General features: G+C 44.2%; 2 protein-coding genes across 9 annotated transcripts in view; both read left to right on the forward strand.

Annotated features, from left to right (window-relative positions):
* The window catches only part of SLC39A14 (solute carrier family 39 member 14), a 47,050-nt gene extending 43,173 nt beyond the window's left edge, over positions 1-3,877 (forward strand). For all 6 annotated transcript variants that reach the window (XM_026007949.2, XM_072719458.1, XM_072719460.1 and 3 more), the window contains one exon: positions 696-3,877. In XM_026007949.2, coding sequence (XP_025863734.1) covers positions 696-842 — 147 coding nt within the window. In that variant the 3' untranslated portion in view covers positions 843-3,877. The remainder of the gene's footprint in view (positions 1-695) is intronic.
* A 17,853-nt stretch (positions 3,878-21,730) lies between these two features.
* The window catches only part of PPP3CC (protein phosphatase 3 catalytic subunit gamma), a 106,834-nt gene continuing 104,673 nt past the window's right edge, over positions 21,731-23,891 (forward strand). For 2 of the 3 annotated variants that reach the window (XR_011994156.1, XM_026007945.2), the window contains exon 1: positions 21,740-22,057. Coding sequence is in view for 2 of the 3 variants with exons in the window: in XM_026007945.2 (XP_025863730.1) it covers positions 22,009-22,057 (49 nt within the window). In the remaining variant the exon portion in view is untranslated. Of the gene's footprint in view, positions 22,058-23,891 lie in introns of all 3 variants that reach the window. The other variant, XM_026007944.2, reaches the window with a different exon arrangement.

A 23,891-nucleotide genomic window follows, 5' to 3' on the forward strand; every position in this document is an offset into this window, starting at 1 on the left:
TGTTTGCATGACTTATTTCCCACATCCTTTGAAAATAATACTTTTGGTACAGTGATGAGAGTGCTGACCACCATGACCCCTCCTCACTCCCTGGAAACATTTTAAATTCCCTCCTCTCTTTTGGGGAGCCCCTCCCACATTGAATTAGGAGGTCTAGGAAGTCTGTTCATTGTCACCTGCTTTGCTGGCCAGCAGCCCAGGGCCTTGAGTCATAGCCATCTCATAGCTCCAAGCTCTGGCTCCTCACACAGTTGCTGAATTTCCCTAAGAGGTGGCAGCAGCGTTTTAGTAACAAAAAGATCTTCTCGAGTGTTCTTCAAGTCCACAGCAAAAAGTTGACTTTTATCAAAGCAGTTCTTTTTAGCCAACATCTAAATCTATCCAGGGTTTCATGCACAGATACTTTTACCTCAGTAGTTGAAAAGTAGTAGTAGTCACCTTGGACCAAAGCTGATAAGGCTACTGCTGCTGGCGTTTTTTGTGAAGGACTTCTATGTAATATACATATATCTCATTTACATATTCTTTCCCTATAATATAACACTTGAATGATACATAACATACTCTAATACAGATATTCTTAGGATAGGTATAACGATGAGTCTGTCCGTGTGATCCGTCTCTCACTGAATTGTCCTGGACTCCCCAGGTTGGGAAAGGAACTCTAGTTCTCTTGTTTTTCTCCTCTTTCTCAGTTCCCTGAGATGAATGAGGTCTGCCAAGAGGATGAAAGGAACGGGAGCGTGTTGATCCCCTTTGTCATCCAGAACCTGGGCCTCTTGACGGGTTTCACCATCATGCTGCTCCTCACTATGTATTCAGGACAGATCCAGATTGGGTAAGGCCCTGCCAGGAGCCGGCGGGATTGGAAGTTGGCTCTGGGCCGCCCAGTCCCTGGCCCAAGGACTCGGCACCCGCGACGCACCTCCGAAGTGGCAGTTGTATTAAAGACTGTGACACGGACTGTACTCCCGCATTCAGATGTCAGCTGTTTTTACACATGCTCTGTCCTAGGAATAAGCTGCCCTGGCAACCAGTGTCTAGGTAGTGCCTCTCTCCCCTCTCTTCCCCTTTCTCAGACTGACCCTGGAACCTTGAATGCAGCTTACTTAGCAGGCAAGCCTAACTTTTTTCTTTGGTTACCCTGGCCTCTTTCTCTTCGAACCAGCACTGAGAGGTTTTGTACCATCGCCCTTCAATGCAAAAATACCACCAGTGTTCATGACTTGGTTCATAGTAATGGGAGGCAAATCTGGGGTTTCAGGGCCCATGAATCTAAATGTGTGTCCTGGACCTCAAGATGACCCATTTTGAAGTAGATTCACCTATTTTTACAGAGAAAGGGTCCAGGAACAAGAACCCCTCCTATTTTTTTCAAAGTCTGTCCAGTTGCCTGTTTTCTCAGAGAGAACTGAAAGTTGGAACACGTGTAGGGCAGGAGAGGAGCGTAAGAATCATCATTGCGTGCGAGGTGGGTGGTTAGCAGTGATGGTTGTGCCCTGTCATGATGGTTACCTGTCCCCCTGACATGCTGCAGCTGCGATCTCATGACTGTACCGGTGAGCTCTCATTCCCCGCTGGTGGGCCGCTGCATGGGGCCAGTTGCCTGGACCACCTCCCCTTCTTTCACATTAGCACTGACAGAATGGAAGGCCAAGAATGGAGACCTGCAAGATACCAGTTGGTTTTGCTATGATTTCCACCTCCCCTTCCTCCCCTCTCCCTTCTGAGAGATTTTTATCTGCCTCCATAGAAGCACATTCTGAGCACACCCAGTCTTGTATTTGAGGGGAGACTGCACAAATTTCCCTCCCCTGGTCACCACTTCTGCTGCAAAGTGGCAACCCAATCACTTGCAGAATCGGGTGCAGATCATGCTCTTCTTAGACAAAGGTGATCAGAAATGGAATCGGTGCGGGCACAGTTTAGGATTTCGTAAATAAAAAAGTACGAGTCATGGAAGTCTGAGTTGGAAGATCCAAGTGCTCAGATGGGGCACTGCAGATGCTTGCAGAATGGGAGCTTCCTGGTGATGCCACGAGTGGGTTTTAGGTTCCCCTTCCTCCCTCACCCCAAGCAAGAAAGGGCGAACCCTAGACTGAACGGAACATGAATTGCTCTAACCCTCTTCAGAAGATGGATTGATAGGCTTGTCTGTGAGACTGTAGGCCAGCCCCAGGCACTGTGGAGCCGTTGCCTCAGAACCCTGGCTTCAGGGGGAGCTCATCTCCAGGTTCACTAGGTGAATTGATTTATTATTATCATATTGATAATGTGAGATTCTTAGCCACTTTGGGGAGCCAGTCTCCCCAGAAGCCTTTTTTAGTGGTGCCCACAGTTGCAGCCCAGGGGCTGTGCTCACTAACTGATTTGTGTGCATGACTCACAGGTGTGCTGGTCATGGCCCACACCTGTGAGCTTTTCTGTTCTTACACAGGAAGACTTTCCACAACACAATAATTAAAAGCCACATCTCTTTTGGTTTTCCTCTTCTTGGGAAATGGCCCTCAAATCAGGAATAGTCTTGAAAAGAGTATGAGCGGGAACACTGCTGGCAATGCTTTATAAGTTTTTCTCCTTCTCTTGCCTGTTGACTTGGAGAGATTTGAGAAGGGGCTGAAGAAGAAGGAAAACTTGAGTTCTCAAGATTCTCGAGTAAATATCAGGCCTGACTCCTGATAGGATTATGGTCCAATTTTACCAAAGAACCAATTCCTCGAATGTTGGAATCTAACTTTTTATATTATTGTTTTTATTATCGTTGTTGCTGTTTTAAAAACGGTTCTTTGTCTTCTCTGTTTTATTTTTCTGTGTCTGACTTTGCTTTCAGGAGCTAGCAGCCAGTAACAAACTTTAAGACTTTACAGAGATTTTTCTTTCCCTAATTCACATTAATATATGAAATTTATAATTTTAGCATTCCCTATAGATCCGTCATTCCTTACAAATACCGATCTTCTTGGAGTAGAATACTAAGTTAGAGGTAGTGGGATCCTAGTTTTAGGAGAAGAGCTTGAACATGTAATTGTTATCAAATTTAAAAATCAAGTATGAAGTAGTAGGGTGCTTTCCCTTTTCATGCACATCTATATTAACTTAAGAACTTTTCCTTTCATAGACAGCTGCCTCAAAGAGAAATTCTCTTTAAACTGTAATTGGTCCAGAGACCAGTCCTGGCTGGAACTCAGGAGGGGTGGAGGCACGCAAATAGTACAATCGAGTCTGTGTTGCCATTGGCAGCAGATTTGCCTCGAGCATTGAAAATGTGGCAATTCCTTTTTGACTTTGAAGTATTGGATTTGCTGTTTTAAGCATTTGTACATATTAGAAGTCTGAAGAGTAGCAAGCTTTGAGAACTTGTTCACCCCTGGCATTAGCACCTTTGACATCTTTCCCCAGGTGACCAGCTCCTAATGTCAACGAGGAAAGCCTGTATCACGAACAGGAGCAGTGACCCAGGAGCAGGCTTCTGCTGCTTTTACCCTTGCCCTGGCCAGCAGGTTGCCTTCTGTCCTCCCCTCGAGAGGTGTTTAGGATCTTTTGTTTCTAGTGTCAACTCGGGGCTTTTCCTCATAGGTTCTTTGTCCTGGGTTTAAAAGAGGAGGCGTCTCTAGGTGTCCTAAGACCTGTCTTTAGGAAGTCCCATTCCAAAGAGATGGTAGTATTCTGGAAATCTGCTTAAAAACAAGAAGCTGTCTGATTTTTGCAAAAGAGAGAGGTTAGGTTTTTATTCATCTTTTACAGTTCTGCAGTTCCATCACAGTGTTTTTTTTCAATAACTCAGGTGTTAATGAGGATAAATTAGAAAAGAAAATAACTTATGTGGACTGTAAATGTTTTATTTGTAAGATTCTATAAATAAAAGCTATATTCTGTACTGCTGAATCACAAGTGTGATCTTTTACAGTAAGGGAGACTGGGGGACACAAGGTGGCGATAGTGTCTCACCAATGTCTAAAGCTTTGTGTGCCAATTCCGATTCTATTTGCAAAGGGGATTTTAGACATAACCTTAGATACCATAACCTGCTTGCTTTAAAATGATTTAGGGGCACCTCGCTGGCTCAGTCAGTGGAGCATGCAACCCTTTTTTTTTTTTTTTTTAAGATTTATTTATTCATGAGAGACACAGAGAGAGGGGCAGAAACACATGCAGAGGGAGAAGCAGGCTTCCTAGGGGGAGCCCGATGTGGGACAAGATCTCAGAGCCCTGGGATCACACCCTGAGCTGAAGGCAGATGCTCAACTGCTGAGTCACCCAGGTGCCCCAAGCATGTGACTCTTGATCTCTGGATTGTGAATTTGTGCCCCATGTTGGGTATAGAGATTCCTTAAAAATAAATCTTTCTAAAGAATGAAAAGAAAATCATTTATCTTTGATGGAGCCTGACTTTGCTAATGTTGCATCACAGAAGAACTTGGGTTTCCTTTTTTTTTTTTTTAAGATTTTTATTTATTTTATTATTTATTATTATTTTATTATTTTTTTTTTTTTATTCATGAGAGACACAAAGAGAGGCAGAGTGAGAAGCAGGCTCCCTGCAAGGAGCCCGATGCCGAACTCGATGCCGAACTCGATCCCAGGCTCCAGGATCACACCCTGAGCCAAAGGCAGACGCTCAACCGCCAAGCCACCCAGGCATCCCTAACTTCTGTTTACTAAGGAGAGCTTTCCATCCACGCTCTTCTCCCTTGTGCACATCCATCACTTGAATGAAATTTGTAGAGTAAGCTTGGTTGATTTGAGCCACATCTCCTGTATGGGTTACAGGAGAAAATCCTGTCATGGGACCTAAAATTTTAAACCCTTCTTATTCCAGTTTAGTCACAGGGCCAGAGATCAGTTATGTTTCTTCCGCAACAAAAATGAGCAGTAAGGAGGTGCCTAGGTGGCTCAGCTGGTTAAGCAGCTGTCTTTGGCTTAAGTTATGAACCCAGGGTCCTGGGATAGAGCACCACCTTGGCTCTGTGGGGTATCTGTTTCTCCCTCTCTGCCCCTCCCCCTGGTTTCTTGGTGGGATTTCAGCACTTGCCACACAGGAGGAATAAATGAAGAAAAACAATGAAAGGTCTGTAAAAATAATCTTTTTCCACTAGCAATTGTTTGAGTGGGGTTTTTCTCTTTGGTGTTGATTTTGCTTCTGCCTTGCTACCTGACTCTATCTAATTTTTCTAATTAAATATTTTTAAAGATTTTTTTTTTTAAGTAATCTCTATGTCCAATGTGGGGCTCAAACTTAGAACCCTGAGAAAGAGAATCACATGCTCTACCAACTGAGCCAGCCAGGTGCCTCTAGTCCTCCTTCATTTAGAAACAAGTTTTTGAGAGTTGAATTTGTGGTCTGTGTAGAAGAGAGCTAAACATAAACAAGTCCTTCAGGGGGTTAAAACAGATCTTAGCCCATTCTTTGTAATGCTCTTAACCAGGTAGGCCATTTAAGACTTTTATGGTGGAAGGTGAATGCTCTTCTATCATGTTACTTCTAAAAACATACTCTATCATTCAGTGATGCTGAGATTTGACTTAAGCAAAACCTCTTTCAAGAAATAGTAAAGATGGGAACCCTGGGTGGCGCAGCGGTTTGGCGCCTGCCTTTGGCCCAGGGCGCAATCCTGGAGACCCAGGATCGAATCCCACGTCAGGCTCCCGGTGCATGGAGCCTGCTTCTCCCTCTGCCTGTGTCTCTGCCTCTCTTTCTCTCTCTCTGTGACTATCATAAATAAATAAAAAATTAAAAAAAAAAAAAAAAGAAAAAGAAATAGTAAAGATACTAAATGTGGGCAAAGGGTTTTTGGTTCATGCAAAAACAAAATGTTCATCTCTCTTTTTTTTAAGATTGTATTTTTTTAATAAATTTATTTTTTATTGGTGTTCAATTTACCAACATACAGAATAACACCCAGTGCTGCTCATCCTGTCAAGTGCCCCCCCTCAGTGCCCGTCACCCATTCACCCCCACCCCCTGCCCTCCTCCCCTTCCACCACCCCTAGTTCGTTTCCCAGAGTTCGGAGTCTTTATGTTCTGTCTCCCTTTCTGATATTTCCCACACATTTCTTCTCCCTTCCCTTATATTCCCTTTCACTATTATTTATATTCCCCAAATGAACGAGAACATATAATGTTTGTCCTTTTCCGATTGACTTAACTCAGCTGTATTTTTTTTTTAAGTAATATTTACACCCACTGTGGGGACAAACCTACAACCCCAAGATCAAGAGTCACATGCTTCGGGATCCCTGGGTGGCACAGCAGTTTGGCGCCTGCCATTGGCCCAGGGCGCGATCCTGGAGACCCGGGATCGAATCCCACATCAGGCTCCCTGCATGGAGCCTGCTTCTCCCTCTGCCTGTGTCTCTGCCTGTCTCTCTGTGTGACTATCATGAATAAATAAATAAAATCTTTTTTAAAAATTAAAAAAAAAAAAGTCCTATGCTTCACCCACTGAGCCAGCAAGGGGTCCCATCCCAATGCTCTTATATTTTAAGATTTTACTTACTTATTAGAGGGTACAAGCAGGGGGAGGCACAGAGGGAGAGCGACAAGCTGAGTGTGGAGCCCAACTCAGGGCTCAACCCCAGGACCCCGAAATCATGATCTGAGCCAAAATTAAGAGCTAGACATTAAACCAACTTGAGCCACCCAGGCGCCCCAGTGCTCATCTGTTTTAAAGATTTTTGCACTCTAGATTTAGTGTGGAATACCTAGGTTTCTGAAGAATGGTAGGTTCGAATCCCACCAGAAGTAGACTCCTTTCATCCCTCTGGAATAAAATGAATTAACATTCCATTTAAAATAGAAAATACTGGGGCAGCCCAGGTGACTCTGCGGTTTAGTGCCTGCCTTCAGCCCAGGGCCTGATCCTGGAGACCCCGGATCAAGTCCCACATCGGGCTCCCTGCATGGACCCTGCTTCTCCCTGCCTGTGTCTCTGCCTCTCTCTCTCTCTCTCTCTCTCTCTCTCTGGTCTCTCATGAATAAATAAATAAAACCTTTGAATAAATAAATAAAAATAAAATAAAATACAAAATACTGGTAGTTGGAAAAGATCCATAGGTCCTTATCAGCCCTTGGAGAAGTATGTTTAGAGTCGATGGCCAAGAAAACATTTTTCTTACCAACAACATCACAGCCCCTTCCTGTTGGATGCCTGTTGATGGTTTTGAGGGGGTAGGAGGTTGGCTCCATCCCCAACTTGGAGCTTGAACTCACACCCCCAAGATCAAAAGTCGCATGCTTAACTGACTGAGCCAGTTAGGCATTCCTCATGGTTTGTTTTTAAAGATTTTATTTATTCATTCTTGAGCGACACAGAGAGGCAGAGACACAGGCAGAGGGAGAAGCAGGCTCCATGCAGGGAGCCCAATGCGGGACTCAATCCGATGTGGGACTCGATCCTGAGACCCTAGGATCACACCCTGGACTGAAGGCAGGCGCTAAACTGCTGAGCCACCCAGGGATCCCCTCATGGTTTGTTTTAAACGAAGGGAGGGAGTTAATAGACCATGTCCCTGTAGAACAGCAATCTTTGACCCTGGCAGTAGGTGAGATTTCACGATATAGTTAAGGAATAACCCCAAATTGTTCTCTGACCGACAGTCACAAGCCAAGAAGTAGTTTTTTCTTCCACTGGGATCTGGATTTTTTCTTTTTCTCTGTAGTTTGCTTCTAGTTTTTTGGAGCACTAAGAATAAACTCATAATCATATGGGAGGACGCCTGGGTAGCTCAGTGGTTGAGCGTCTGCCTTGGGCTCAGGGTGTGATCCCAGGGTCCTGGGATAGAGTCCCACTGCCTGTGTCTCTGCCTCTTTCTGTGTGTGTCTCTCATGAATAAATAAAATTTTAGAAAATAATAATCCATATAGGTTTTTACAGATACTACACACGTCATAGCCCATCAGACAATTCTTAGTGGAGACCTCTGACAAGTCTTCTTTTGATGAAGTGATTGTAAATGCGAAATGTGCTCTCAAAATCTGTATCATCAGGACTCCTGGGCAGCTCAGCGGTTGAGTGTCTGCCTTGGGCTCAGGGTGTGATCCCGGGGTCCGGGGATCAAGTCCCAGGTCAGGCTCCCTGTGAGGAGCCTGCTTCTCTCTCTGCCTATGTCTCTGCCTCTCTCTGTGTGCCTCTCATGAATAAATAAACAAAATGAAAAAAAAATCTGTATCATCCTGCGGTTGGCTTTGTGTATGTGTATACATTTAATAAGAGAAACGGGGTATTGCCATCTCTGTCGATGTGGATGGGGTGGTAGGAAGACAACCTGAGGGACTAATGCCCCAGAGAGGCTGTCTTGGCCCTAAGCTGGGGGAAAGGGTGCAGACCGAGGGGTCGGGGCAGGGTTGGGTGAAGCTCTGCCTGCATTCTTGGACCACAGTCCAGGCCCATTCAGTCACCAAAGGTAGAATCAAATACAAAAATTGCAACCCCCGTGTTGGGAGGGGGAAGAATGAAGGCACCAGGCTTGCCCACAGCCCACCTTCAGTGCAGCCAAGTCTGGCCCCACCTCCTGGCCAACCCCTCTTGACCTTGACCCATCACCCTTACATCCATCTGTCTGCGAGCAAGGCGGGGCCCCTGTGCAGTTCCATACATACTGGCCTTGAATCCGTGGTTATTAGCAAAAGCCACCACCGCGTGGCTGATGCCAGTCCCTGTGCACCCCGCATGGGTTCTGCAAACCGTTGATACAGAACCGGAAGGGGCCAGGGTGCAGAATAACCTGGATGCTGCTGTTGGCTCCGCCCCAGTCCCTCCGGAATCCGCAGCTACTCCTTGGGGAATAAGCTTGAACAGGAACTCTCCACCCACACTCTTCCACCTTCACGGGATTGATTCTGAAACTCCTGCACTACAATCCCATTCTTGTTTAAGCCACAAAACGGGGCCCTACCAAATGCCCTTGTGCTGGAAGGTGAAAACACAACCTGTCAACCACCATGATGTGGCCACTTTGGGGGCCTAGGAGGTGGCTGGCTCCAATCTCGGTCTTTTTTTTTTTTTTTTTTTTTTTTTTAAGATTTCATTCATTCAGGGACGCCGGGTGGCTCAGCGGTTGAGCGTCTGCCTTTGGCTCAGGGTGTGATCCCAGAGTCCAGGATCGAGTCCCCACATCGGGCTCCCTGCAGGAGGCCTGCTTCTCCCTCTGCCTGTGTTTCTGTGTCTCTCAGGAGTAAATAAATAAAATCTTAGATCATGACCCACACCAAAGGCAGATGCTCAACCACTGAGCCACCGAGGTGTGCCTCCAATCTGTCTTCAACTTGCCCTCAGGGCAAAGGGTGCTGACCTGGTGGTTGTCACAGTCTGCCACAGCTATCAGGCAGGCCCTGCAGCCGCCTAGGGGAACCCTCTGAAACCCCTCAGGGGTACTTGCCCTGGGCCTTGCTGGAGGAAATCAGCTTGTGGCCGTCTGCTACCACTACGCTGTGCTGCTAGCTGTGAGCTGGTAAACTTGGCCTCCCTTCCACGACTGCCGGCACAGAAGATGGGGTTGTCCTTCTGCCTGAAGCCTGTGGTGGCCTGGGAGCTGGGTCTACGGCCTGCCTTCTGGTGCATGCGGCTGCCCAGGAGGCAGGGATGGACATCGGGGGACTGGGGCCAAGTCCTGGGGGAAAGGATGTGTGCGCTGCTTGGCTAACTTTTTTTTTTTTTTAATATTTTATTTATTCATAAGAGACACACAGAGAGAGAGGCAGAGACACAGGCAGAGGAAAACGTAGGCTCCCTGCAAGGATCCCGATGCTGGGGACTTTCCTCCTTTTTCTTTACAGAAGCCCTGCCCTTACCTCTCCCATTCCCCTTAAAAATAATAATAATAATAATAATAGCTAGATGGGTGACTGATTCTTCAGCAAAAATAGAATCCAGCACATTCTTCCCTGATTGGCATAGGCTGGCTGAACCCAGGGACCGAGCCCGCTCCGCGGATGGCTGTGTAGATAGAACCTCTGTGTCTGCACCACTCTGTGCGTTGATGTGCGTTTGTGGAATGCACCGCAATTGTAATTATATCGGAGGAATTCTGTATAGATTAGAGAATGTGGAAGTGAATGATTTTTTTTTTTTTTTTTTGAAGTGAATGATTTCTATGCTGAGTTTGTGCTGGTGTATGTGTGAAGTGAGTGAGTTGGGTGTATTGTGCACTAAAATTTTCTGATAGAGGAAGCCTGATTAAAGAATGGTCCATGCTAAGGACTTATTAGATCTAGTGCGTTCTCCATTTAATAATTATATGCTATTTCTATATTTTCATTCTCCTATCACCTGTCTTGCCTTTTTCATTATTTTATTATGAAACTTGTGTGAATACAATTTTGTTTCTGTACTTTTTTGGCATAACATAAATCTGTGAACTTGAAATTTTAATTTTGTGTTAGAAAATTTGTTTGTTCTTTGTTTAGTCTTGTCTCAGATTTTATTATGTAAATCCCATTATTCAAAGTTGCCTAAATCCATTTGGAAATCTTTAAAAAAAATTGGGGATTCTTAAAGTGAATTTATTGGCTTTTCTGATCCAGTTTTGTTTGGACCAAAAACCAGTATTGTACAAAGTATTAAGCATATATTTTTATATTTACTGAAATGGACTGTGGTGACTTTGGATAATAAGGAAAAGTTTAATATTAAAGCCATGTTTATTACAGTATAATTAACATGTTAAACCATGGGATAAATGCCATCAATAAAAAATCACTATTATTATTTTTTTAATTAAAAATTACGAAATTAAAAAAAAAAACGGGACCCCAGGATCATGACCTGGGTCAAAGGCAGGTGCTCAACCGCTGAGTCATCCAGGTGTCCCGGCTAACATATTTTAATGCAACAAAATCTAAGAATGACACCCGAGCCAGTTTAGTGGAAATTCCTTCCAAACATGATGTTAACCCTATGGGTTTTAAGGGATGGGAAAACAGCTCATTCAATAAAGACTTTTTGTTGTTGCTTAAAATAAAAGTTTAGGTCTTTCATTACAGATGCTAGTAAGGAGGTGAAAAAAGTCTCTTTGATCCAGCACATCCTCCCAGGATAGGAAATTCTTTCTAGTGGTATATTTCCTATAACTTCTCAACTTCTTGAGGTTTATTAACCTCAAGAATAAATTCTTTTGAAGTCGGTGTCTTGTTGTATCCCATAGGTGAGGCCCCTGAGGAGAAATCTCTTAGCCTACCAAATTCACATGGTTTAAACATTTTGTAGTAATTCTCCAAGTAATGTAGGTTTTTTTTTTTTTTAATTTATTTATGATAGGCACACAGTGAGAGAGAGAGAGGCAGAGACATAGGCAGAGGGAGAAGCAGGCTCCATGCACCAGGAGCCCCACGTGGGATTCGATCCCGGGTCTCCAGGATCGCGCCCTGGGCCAAAGGCAGGCGCCAAACCGCTGCGCCACTCAGGGATCCCTAATGTAGGGTTTTTTTCCCCTTCTTCTCTCAAAAATTGTGTGAGCAGAAATAGAGATTAAATGATTTTTTGGGAAGCCCGGGTGGCTCGGCACTTTAGCGCCACCTTCAGCCTGGGGTGTGATCCTGGAGACCCAGGATCGAGTCCCACGTGGGGCTCCCTGCATTGAGGCCTGCTTCTCCCTCTGCCTCTGTCTCTCTCTGTGTCTCTCATGAATAAATAAATAAAATCTTTTTTAAAAAATTTAGATTTTTCTTTTCTGGAAAAACTGATTTTTAAAATTTTTTTGGAATGTAGGCTCCACGTTTGATGTGGGGTTTGAACTTATGACCCTGAGGTCAAGAATCAATCTATGGACTCTGCTCAGCCAAGTGCCCCTAGAAAAATTGATTTTTTTTAAATTAAATTGGTTTTTTAATATAGATGGTTCAGTCGTATATCCTAATTAAAAGTGTAGATAAAATCTAAACATTAGAGATGTCAATGTTGTTTTTATTTGGTTTTAAAGTTTGTTATATTTAATCCTGCAATCCGATTTTCCTAATTATGCTCTACTTAGCCTAACAAAACTAATTTGCAATCCTTGGTTCATGCATTAAAATTTTGTTGAAAACTGCCTTGATCTAGCTGATGGTAATAATTTTTCATTGAAAATTTTAATTCAAAAAAAAAAAGAAAATTTTAATTTAGCCTTATATGCTAGTTTAAACAAGAAAGTTTTGAAGCAAATGAAGATGAGCAAGAATGAATACAAGACTGCTCCCCCATCGTTCTGGATTCTGTTTATGTCTTCACCTAAAGAAGCATAAGATCTTTAGGCCAAAAGAATGGATGTGTCAATTCTGTTACTGACTGGCTAGGTGAACTGCACCTCAGTGCCTTTATTTATGAAGTAGAAGTTGTCATTTCCATCCTCTTTATCTCCGTAAATGTAATGAGAACAAAATGTATGAGACAGTGCTTTATAAATTAAAACTCTATACCGGTGGTAATTAACATTAATATTCTGTTGTTTGGATTCCTTTCAGAATCTGAAAATTTTCTAACATTTCTCTCACACACACCCTAAACCACTTGCAAATATACTCTGAACCTTAATTTCATTTATAGTTGGGGGCAGGACGAGGAGGGAGTGATCTGAAAGCCTTGCACCACAGGTTAAGAACTGCTCCAGACAAGGGTAAGATATTCATTCATTCAACAAATTATTGAGCTCCAACTTTGTGCTAGGCACAGCACTGACAATGGCAGTGAACAGGACAAAGATGTTCCCCTTGAGGAGTGAGGGTAGACACAAACACAAAAAAACAAGTGCTACAGATAAAGTAGGATAAAGTAGTAGTAAATGCAGGAGCTCTGGGACAGAAATGAACTTGGTCTGTGTGAGGCCAGTTTGTAACTAAATCTAGTACATTCAGTATAAACAAGGCCACCATGTCTGAACTGCAGCAGGCAGAGGAAAGAGGTCTGAGCTGAGTTCAGAGTAGACTGGAGTCAGGCCACTTTGGGGAAAGGAAGAGACACTTGAGGATTTTATTTTATTTATTTATTTTTTAAAGATTTTATTTATTTGAGATAGAGAGTGAATGAGAGAGAAAGAGCACGGTGGGGGCACAGATGGAGAAGGATAAGCAGACTCCCTGCTGAGCGGGAGCCCCACTCGAGGTTCCATCCCAGGACCCCGGGATCATGACCTGAGCTGAAGGCAGATGCTTCATGACTGAGCTACCCAGGTGCCCCAGACCCTTGAAGATTTTAAAGCAGAGGAATGATACAAATTGGGTTTATGTTTTAAGTTTGGAAAGATCTGTTGTGTGAGAAAATGGACTGTAGGGGGCGTCAGTTGACAGGATATGTCTCATGAAGGAGGGTGTCTCCCCCTCTAATCGCCCCCCTCATTCTAAATTTTTGGCCCAAGCAACTTGATGAATGTCAGTGCCACTTACCTTGGCATCCTACCTGTGGAATGCTGGGGCTCAGGTGTGAAAGAGGTATTAAATTCTATTGTTCTAGATGATTATATTATGTAACCAGTAATGACTGCCACCATTATTTCCTGCTTTGGAATGATGCAAACAAAAGTAATAGGGGATGATGGCAGTTTTGGGGCTCCTTGTCATATCATGGTTCTCACAGTATGGGGGGTCTCCCAGGAAGAACAAGGGATAACACACTAAGAGGTTTACACACTGCCCCCAAAATAGCCTGAATATCAACCTGTAAATACATATTTACCAGTCAGCAGGACTTTCATGAAGATTTTTTACTTACAAGTGTCTGAAGAGATTCCTAATTTCATATTGGGCTCTTATAATTAGTAGGATGTTGCTTTAGGCTGTGTTCTTAATTTGGATTCATTAATTGTTTTAGACCTCAAGACTGTGGAAGTTCCATGCCAAGATAATCCAATCAAAATTTAATCAAGGTAATTTAATCAAAATTAAAACGTACTCATAGGAAGATATGAATTAAATATAATACCTTATATGATGTCCATACAATATGTATTACTAATTGGGGTACCTGGCTGGATCAGTTCATGGAGCATGGGATTCTTGATTTCAAGTTGAGCCCCATGTCAGGTGTAGAGATGACTTTTAAAAAATTATGTAGTGCTTTTCTTTCTTTTTTTAAAAAATATTTTATTTGTTTATTCATGACAGAGAGAGGCAGAGACATAGGCAGAGGGAGAAGCAGGCTCTCTGTAGGGAGACTGATGCTGAATTCAATCCCAGGATCCGAGATCACACCCTGTGCCAAAGGCAGACACCCAATCTCTGAGCCCCCCAAGTACCCCTATGTAGGGATTTTCATATAAAATTAGGAATTATATACTATAAGATACCCTTTCTATGTAGCTATTTTAGAAACACTCATTTTATTTTAGTTTAAAAAACATTATATAGTTCTCTTAACCTGCATTTAACCCAGAAATTTAATGGCTTCATACAAATAGAAACTGAAACCAGGTTACTTTTATACAACAATGGAAACTAGAATTCCCTGTGCATTGTTAAAGCTTTGTAATTATTTCTCGGAAGAGCTGCTCGTTAATTAAGGTTTATGAAGTGCTTAGGGAGTTTCACGAAATATACCAAATCTCCCAAGCTCTGTAAGATGGAAACCTAGTTTTGAAAAGATGAGTAGAAATGCCAATTACCCATCAATCTTGGTGATTCCAAATATTTAGTTAATCCTGACCAATGCAGAAAGTGAAAAGAAAGAGAATCAGATTCACCACTGTTCCTGTAGATTAAAATACCACAGCTGGCGAGGTGGATGATGTATAAGCTGAATGAAATAAAACATCTAATTGTTGCTGGGGACTGTTAAGGTTATGACTAAAAGCATCACTACTATCAATAAAGTTAAGCCTCACTTATCTAAAATTGGGAAGGAGCTTAATTAGAGTGTTCTTTTCATATTTTCATGAATTTAAAAAATTAATTTATTTGAGAAAATAATTTCATGAATTTAAAAAATTAATTTATTTGAGAGAGAATAATTTCATGAATTTAAAAAATTAATTTATTTGAGAGAGAGCATGAGCAGGGGGAGGTGCAGAGAGAGAGAGAGAAATGGACTCCCCTCTGAGCAAGAAGCCCCACGTGGGACTGGATCCCAGGATCCTGACCTAGCTGAAGGCAGACACCCAACCGACTGAGCCACCAAGGTACCCTCATTGAGTTGTTTTGATCAGAGAAGTCAGAAAGTACCCCCAAATGAATATGTAACACTACTGGAAATAGGCCTGGACAATCTATCTTTGAAAGAAAAGTGCACTTTTCTTTATGTTCACCTAGTTATAAAGTAAAACATTCTCACCAGGGAAAATTTGTAAACCACAGAAATTACTGTTCATTTGTTTCACGTAAGTCATCCTTAGCCACCCAGAGATGGCTATTAACATTCTTTTCTAAATCAGACAATGTTGGGGGTTTGATTGAATTGTGTCAATTTGGGCAGCCCGGGTGGCGCAGCGGTTTAGCGCCGCCTGCAGCCCGGGGTGTGATCCTGGAGACCCGGAATCAGTCCCAAGTCGGGCTCCCTGCATGGAGCCTGTTTCTCTCTCTGCCTGTGCCTCTGCCTCTCTTTCGCTCTCTCTGAATAAATAAATAAATAAATAAATAAATATTAAAAAAAAAAAAAAAAGAATTGTGTCAATTTTAGTTCATCCTACCACCTAGCACAGTACCTGGCATAGTGGGCATCTGATTAATGTTTATTGAGTGTACAAATGTACAAATATATTGATATCTCCTTCTAACCTTTTTATACACACATTTGCTTGTTTGTTAACAAATGGGGTCCATACTGTGCGTTATTATATTCTAGCTTTTTCACTTTTCATTATTTCCTGAGGCTTTTCTCATGATACCAAGTATCTTAGTAACCTAAAATATGTTTGTTTTTTGGGGCACCTGGCTGGTTGAGTCAGCAGTTGCTCATGCAGCTCTAGATCTCAGGGTTGTGAGTTTGAGCCCCATATTGGATGTAGAGATTACTTGAATAAACAAACAAACAAACAAATATTGGTTTTTCATAAAGCACAATGTTCCATCCAATATCATATTTCATGTAGTCATCACCTATGCAAATGAAATCATATAGTATGTACTATTTTGTATTTTGCTTCTTTTGTTCACCACAATGTTTTTGGGATTCATCCATATTGTTGCATGTATCAGTAATTATTCCTCTTTTGTTAGCTAAGTAGCATTTCATTGCTTGGATAACTATTGCTGTCAGGTAAAATACCTAAGAGTATAATTACTGGGTCATAGAGTAGGTGTATATTTAACTTTATAAGAAACTACCAAACTGTTTTCCAAAGTTGTTTTAGCATTTTACCCTCCCACCAGTAACATAATAGAGTTGCAGTTGCTCCCACTCTTGCCAACACTTGGTATAATCTTTTTTTGTAACCATTGCATTTTATTTTATTTTTTAAAGATTTTATTTATTTATTCATGAGAGACACAGAAAGAGAAGCAAAGACATAGGCACAGGGAGAAGCGGGCTCCTCACAGGGAGTCCGATGCACCGCTCAATCCCCAGACCCGGGATCATGCTCTGAGCCGAAGTCAGACACTCAACCGCTAAGCCACCCAGGTGTTCCACATTGCATTTTATTTATTTGTTTGTCTGTTTATTTTTATTTTTTTTGAATTTTTATTTATTTATGATAGGCACACAGTGAGAGAGAGAGAGAGAGAGAGAGAGAGAGAGAGAGAGGCAGAGACACAGGCAGAGGGAGAAGCAGGCTCCATGCACCGGGAGCCTGACGTGGGATTCGATCCCGGGTCTCCAGGATCGCGCCCTGGGCCAAAGGCAGGCGCCAAACCGCTGCGCCACCCAGGGATCCCTGTCTGTTTATTTTTAAGGGGCTCGAACTCATGATCCTGAGTTCAAAAGTTACATACTCTGCTGAGCCAGCCAAGTATCCTAGTACTGAGAATCTTTAGTACTATTCAGCCTAATGAAGTGGTATCTCAGCATGGTTTTTTTTTTTTTAATTTTTTTTTAATTTTTTATTTATTTATGATAGTCACAGAGAGAGAGAGAGAGAGAGAGTCAGAGACACAGGCGGAGGGAGAAGCAGGCTCCATGCACCGGGAGCCCGATGTGGGATTCGATCCCGGGTCTCCAGGATCGCGCCCTGGGCCAAAGGCAGGCGCCAAACCGCTGCGCCACCCAGGGATCCCCTCAGCATGGTTTATCTTGCATTTCCTTGATGGCTAATGATAGTGAGAGAATCCTTTTTTTTTTTTTTTTTTTTTAAGATTTTATTTATTTATTCATGAGATACGCAGAGAGAGAGAGAGACATAGGCAAATGGAGAAGCAGGCTTCCTGTGGGGAACCCAATGCTGGACTCAATTCCAGGACCCTGGGATCACAACCTGAGCCAGAGGCAAATGCTCAGCCGCTGAGCCACCCAGTTGCCCCTAGAGAATCTTCATCAGCCATATCCAAGCTCTTCTTTGACTGATACTGACAAATCCCTTTCCAGAGAAATTGTGCTAATTTGTAATTCTACCAACAGTGTCATTTTTTTTTTTTTTAAAAGTAATCTCTACACCCAACATGGGGCTGGAACTCATGACTCCAAGATCAAGAGTTGCATGCTCTGTAGAGTGTCACCTTTTAAAAATGTTTTCCGGGCACCTGGATGGCTCAGTGGTTGAGTATCTGCCTCTGGCTCAGGTCATGCTCCTGGTCCTGGGTTTGGGTCCCACATCCGGCTTCCTGCATGGAGCCTGCTTCTCCCTTTGCCTATGTCTCTGCCTCTCTTTCTATGTCTCTAGTGGATAAATAAATTAAAATCTTAAAAAAAATAAAATAAAAAAGTTTTCTAATTTGTTATGTGAAAAATGGCATTTTTAAAAAACAGATTTTATTTATTTATTCATGAGAGACAGAGAGAGAGAGACAGACAGACAGATGCAGAGACATAGGCAGAGAGAGAAGCAGGCTCCATGCAGGGAGCCCAACGCTGGACTCGATTCCGGATCTCCAGGACCACACCCTGGGCTGAAGGCGGCACTAAACCCCCGAGCCATCCGGGCTGCCCAAAGTAGAACATTTTGTAATGTTTAGTGCCTTATCTTTTACTCTTTTATGAATTCATTGTTCATGGCCTTTGCCCATATTTGTATTGTAGATCTCTTTTGAATAGTGGAAGTTCTTTATCCTGACTTAGGAGATGCAAATATCTTCCTGGTTTTGTGCTTTTTGATTGTGTTTATCTTTTTCAAGTAGTCAAACACAATATTCTTTTGTGATTCCTTTCATTACTTCTTTGGGGGGGGGGGCAGTAAGATTGATTGATTTTTGAGAGAGACAGAGACACATGGGGAGGGGCAGAGAGAGAGAGGGAGAGAAGCCGACTCTGCTAAACAGAGAGACTGAGGTGAGGTGGGTCTCCATCCCACAGATGAGATCATCACCTGAGCCAAATTCAAGAGTCAGATGCTTAACTGACTGAGCCACCCAGGTGCTCCCCTTTCCTTACCTTTGAGCCTTGAAAGCCCTTATCTGAATTAACTAGGTTGTGTTTGATCTGGTAAGTGGGGGAAGGGAGCATCAGCATCTGTTGGCATGTATTATTAGCTCTGGAGTTACCACAATTTTTTTTTAAAGATTTATTTATTTATGAGAGAGGGGATCCCTGGGTGGCGCAGCGGTTTGGCGCCTGCCTTTGGCCCAGGGCGCGATCCTGGAGACTCGGGATCAAATCCCACGTCAGGCTCCCGGTGCATGGAGCCTGCTTCTCCCTCTGCCTATGTCTCTGCCTCCCTCTCTCTCTCTCTGTATGACTATCATAAATAAATAAAAATTAAAAAAAAAAGATTTATTTATTTATGAGAGAGAGAGGCAGAGACACAGGAGGAGGGAGAAGCAGGCTCCATGCCGGGAGCCTGACGTGGGACTCGATTCTGGGTCTCCAGGATCACACCCTGGGCCAAAGGCAGGCACTAAACCGCTGAGCCACCCAGGGATCCCTGGAGTTACCACAATTAACCAAGTTAACCAAGATAACTTTATTTTCTTCTAGATAGTTTTTCTTTTTTTTTTTTTTTTTTAAATATTTATTTATTCATGAGAGACACACGGAGAGAGGCAGAAAGTTCTTTTGGACACGGAGAGAGGCAGAGACACAGGCAGAGGGAGAAGCAGGCTCCATGCAGGGAGCCCGATGTGGGACTCGATCCTGGGACTCCAGGATCAGCCTCGGGCTGAAACCGGCTCTAAACCGCTGAGCCAACGAGGCTGCCCTAGATAGTTTTTCCTTTTATTTTTTTATATGTAACTTTTTAAACAAGGTTCACTTTATTTATTTTTATTTTTTTAACAAGGTTCACTTTATTCTAATGTTACAGAGATTGCTTACAAATAAAATCTTAAAAAAATAAATTAGTAAAATAAAAATCCTTGAGGTGCCTGGCTGGCTCAGTCAGTAGAGCACACACCTCTTGATCTTAGGGCTGTGAGTTTGAGCCCCACATTGGGTGTAGAGATTACTTAAAAATAAAACATTTTTTTTTCTTTTTTTTTTTTAAATGAGAGACAGAATCTTTTTTTTTTTTTAATTTTTATTTATCTATGATAGTCACAGAGAGAGAGAGAGAGAGAGGGAGAGAGAGGCAGAGGGAGAAGCAGGCTCCATGCACCGGGAGATTCGATCCCGGGTCTCCAGGATCGCGCCCTGGGCCAAAGGCAGGCGCCAAACCGCTGCGCCACCCAGGGATCCCAAAAATAAAACATTTTTTAAAAAGTAAAAAATAAAATATTTTGATATTATGGAGTGGTTCCAACTTGAGATCCAAATGGTAATTTTTCCACTACTATTTTTTTAAAGATTTTATTTATTCATGAGAGACACAGAGAGACAGAGACACAGGCAGAGGGAGAAGCGGACTCCCTGCAGGGAACCGGATGCAGGACTGGATCCCAGGACTCCGGGATCATGACCTGAGCCAAAGGCAGATGCTCAACCACTGAGCCACCCAGGTGTCCCTCCACTATTACTATTATCATTATTATTGAAAAATCCATCTCTTCACATTGCTTTGCAATGTTTGATATTTTTGTTTTTAGTTATCCTGTTTATGTTCTTCCAGATGAATTTTAGCATCTACCATGCTGCAGGGACCAATTTATTTTTGACATTTAGCGGTTTGCTCTGTTTGATAGAAGTGTGGAGTTCTCGTTACTTCTTAAGTGAAGAACTTCCTCAGGATATCTGAACAACTCTCTTGGGTAGAAACCTGATGTCAAGACCCAAGAAAACAGAACCAAATTAAATCCAGCTTTCAAAGTATTCCTGCCTTGTTGGGGTTGCCATGAATGGCTTTAGGTCAAAATTCCAAGGCATAATTCAGGGAATGACTGCAGTATATATATATATACATCCCCAGATCTCCTCCCAATACATAAATCTACTATATTAGTGGAGATAGAGGCTTTAACCCTTCAGATCTCTTAGCTAGGAGCTGTCCAAAAGAACTTTCTGCTATGATGGAAATGTCCTATGCTACCATGTCCAATACCGTAGCCACCAGCCACGAGTAGTTACTGAGCACTTGAAATGTGGCTAGTGCACTTGAGGAACTGAATATTCAAATTTCTAATTCTATTTAATTTAAATGTGTGTAACCACATAGGACTTACTGCCCCCACAGTAACTGTTAAGACTGGATTGCCTGTTTTCCTTGGGTCTTAGTTTCACTATTACATTATCATTGCTAAAACTCAAAAATGCTTTTGACTTTGCACTATACTCGGGGAGGGAAGACAGTCACAGTAAGACAGTTTCTGTTCTAGGCTCACAATAGAAGGAAAGAAGAGGTCGGTTTTTTTTTTTTTTTTTAAAGATTTTATTTATTTATTCATGAGAGGCACAGAGAGAGAGAGAGAGAGAGAGAGATGCAGGGACATAGACAGAGGGAGAAGCAGGCTCCATGCAGGGAGCCGGACGTGGGACTCGATCCTGAGACTCCAGGATCACGACCTGGGCCAAAGGCAGACGCTCAACCGCTGAGCCACACAGGCGTCCCAAGCGGTCAGTTTTTAACCCAGAGACAAGCTAGATCGTTAAGACTCTCTAGTCTTGCCCATCGTGTTCTCCGGTGCATGAGCGGGGCCAGCGGGTGCTGTCATTGCATCAAGGGGGAAAAAGGAGGGGGATGCTTCTAGCAAAGGTGACACGCAGGGCTTATAAGGTCAGTTCCCTGCACATCAGAGGTCCAGGCCAGCGGCTCCCTTCTCTGAGGCCAGGAAAGCAAGTGGGGAGGCCACGGGGCCTAGCCGGGTCTCGTGCTCCCCAAGTACTGGGCTGGAAGTAGCATGGGCACCAACGGGCTTCCTCCTGTACTAGCTGCACCGCACCACCGCGAACACTGAGATCAGGGCTTCCGCGGGCCTGGAGAATGCAAAGAGGAGAAACCAGGTAAGGAGCGTGGCCGGGCTGACCGCGGCGCCTGGAGACAGAGCCCGAGGAGGACCGGGAGGAAAGGAGGGAGGCCCCCGCTGAGGAAGGTCGGGGAGGTCGGGGAAGGCAAGGGCTCCCGGCAGGGTGGCCCCAGGGGAAGGCTCGCGGCCCAAGGGGCTGCGACCGGGTCACAAGATGGCCGCTGCGTCGCCCGGGCTTTCCGTGCGGGGCCCGGGGGCGGGGGGCAGGTGCTGCGGGCCCGGGCGGCCCGCGCCTCAGCTTGGGCCTGGGAGCCGCGGCGGCGGCGGCGGCGGCGGCGGCGCGCGCGCGCGGGCCGCCGGGAAGTTGGGAGAGCGGGTGCGGGAGCGCGCGCACGCGCACGTGGGGCCGGGTCGCGAGCCGCCGCGGCCGCCCGGGTTGCCTCCCTCAGCCGCCCGCGCTCCCGACCCGGCGCCTCAGGAGGGAGCGGCCAGTGGGCCCGCATCCTGTCCGCGGGGTTCGAGGCCGGGCTGCGGCGGCCACCGCCCTCTGGTACCTGGGCCACCGGGAGGAGCACCGGCCGGCGCACGGCGGGCCGACTGGCCCCGGAGAGCTGACACCCGCGGGACTCGAAGGCGGAGGCGCTGGTCTGGAGGTCGCCGGGAGGCGGGAGGAGGCCGAGGGGACCATGTCCGGGAGGAACCTCCACCTCTCCACCACCGAGCGCGTCATCAAAGGTGCCGGGCGGGCCGGGCCCTCGTCGTCCCCTCGCGGGAAACGGCCCACGGCAGGGCGACGGCGGAGGGACGGAGGGCAGCGGGGACCCGGGCTGCGTGGGTCCGGGAGGACAGCCTGGAGGGGGTGTGAGGGACGGGAGGGGATCCCCGCCGGCAGGCCCGGGGCGTCTTCCCTCGCACCTCAGGCCGCCTCAGGCCGCCTCAGGCCGGAGCTCGCCGGGATGGCTTATCCACCTCCCGCCGTCGTGTGGGACTTGCAGGTGGGATGGGGAGTTCCCCCGCCACCCCAGAGGGCCGGGACCCCCATCTTTTTTTTTTTCCTTCAATTCCTCTATTCTCGCCTTTTAACTGGTGAAGCCATCTAGGGTGATGTAGTAGATTCTTCCAAGTCCGATCTCTCTCAGCCGCTCCCCTTTAGGACCTGATCATCTCGCCCTTCCCCCACCTTTTTTTTTTTTTTTTTTTTGAGGAGGTTTACCAGGTACCTTTTGGCCCACTTTCTACAGATCATCCTAAATTACTGCTGTTATGAAAAGAAACCATTGGTGAAATAGACACAACTAAATCCATTTTGTGATGCTTTAGAGGGATTTACAGATCTCTTGACATGGTGTTTTTAGTTTTTGGCTGTAGAGACTTGGAGAAGGACGTTCTCTGGTTCAGAGGTCTCACCAAAAATTAGGTTGTTCCTTACGGATACTTGTGGGGTGTTACACTGCAGTTGTTTCTGCTCTTTTTTTTTTTTTTCTTTAAAGATTTTATTTATTTATTCATGAGAGACACACAGAGACACAGGCAGAGGGAGGAGCAGGCTCCATGTAGAGAGCCTGACCTGGTACTCGACCCCCGGGACCCAGGATCACGCCCTGGGCTGAAGGCAGGAGCCAAACCACTGAGCCACCCAGGGATCCCCCTGTTTCTGCTCTTAAACTATGGATACTGGTTTAAACATGACCACTATTTTACACACTTCTTTTGTTCGGGCGGTAGCACTTAGGTAAAGACTCTTCTCTCTTAACTACCGGTTTTGAAAGCGCTGGTTTTATAAGAAGGGAGTATGCTTCGACCAGCTGTTTTAGTGGCTTCTGGATAAAGGGGTTGGCTGTGAGTGGGCAAAACTATCAAAATGTATCCTGTCACCAATATTAGTTTCCTTTCTCCTTCTAATCACCAAAATGGAAAAAAAAAATAAAAGTATTTTAAGTGGGAAAGCCTATTGAATGTTCAGTGAAGAGACAGGATTTTAGTGTTTGACTTAGATTTTTTTTCTCCCTAAAACATGAATCATCATAAATGTGGATCTTCTGCACTGCTAAATTTTTGCGTGTAACTAAGTTTTTTTCCCCCCCTCTATAAAAAGTCAAGATCCTAAGTGATGATCATAAACACTGATGACCTATATTATGTAATATTCAGTGAATGTAATGGGGTTTTTGAAATTTATCTACTCAGTTTGATATTATTAAGGGTCTAAGTGAATTAATTGTTCATATGACTGACAGCCGTTTAACAGCTAAATAATTTTGGCCATTTTAATGTCAGTTTTTATAGTATATAACCCATAAAGAGTATAATAAAACTTCTCTTAAGATAAAGAATATACTAAACATAACCTTTTTGGATAAATCAAGGTCAGTTGTGTACATTAATTTCTGTCCTCTGATGTTAACATGGCTGGTGCATTCTGCTGTAGAAGGGTGTTGGCACTTTCCTCCTGTACCAAAATGACTCCTTACTGCTATACTATTTAATAATGCTTTTGTCTGTTTTTAGTTTATATCCTGCAGTACTGTTCTTTATCTGTCAAAATATGCCCTTCTAATCTGCTATTTCT

This window comes from Vulpes vulpes, chromosome 9 (assembly GCF_048418805.1).
Source record: "Vulpes vulpes isolate BD-2025 chromosome 9, VulVul3, whole genome shotgun sequence".
Lineage (NCBI taxonomy): Eukaryota > Metazoa > Chordata > Mammalia > Carnivora > Canidae > Vulpes > Vulpes vulpes.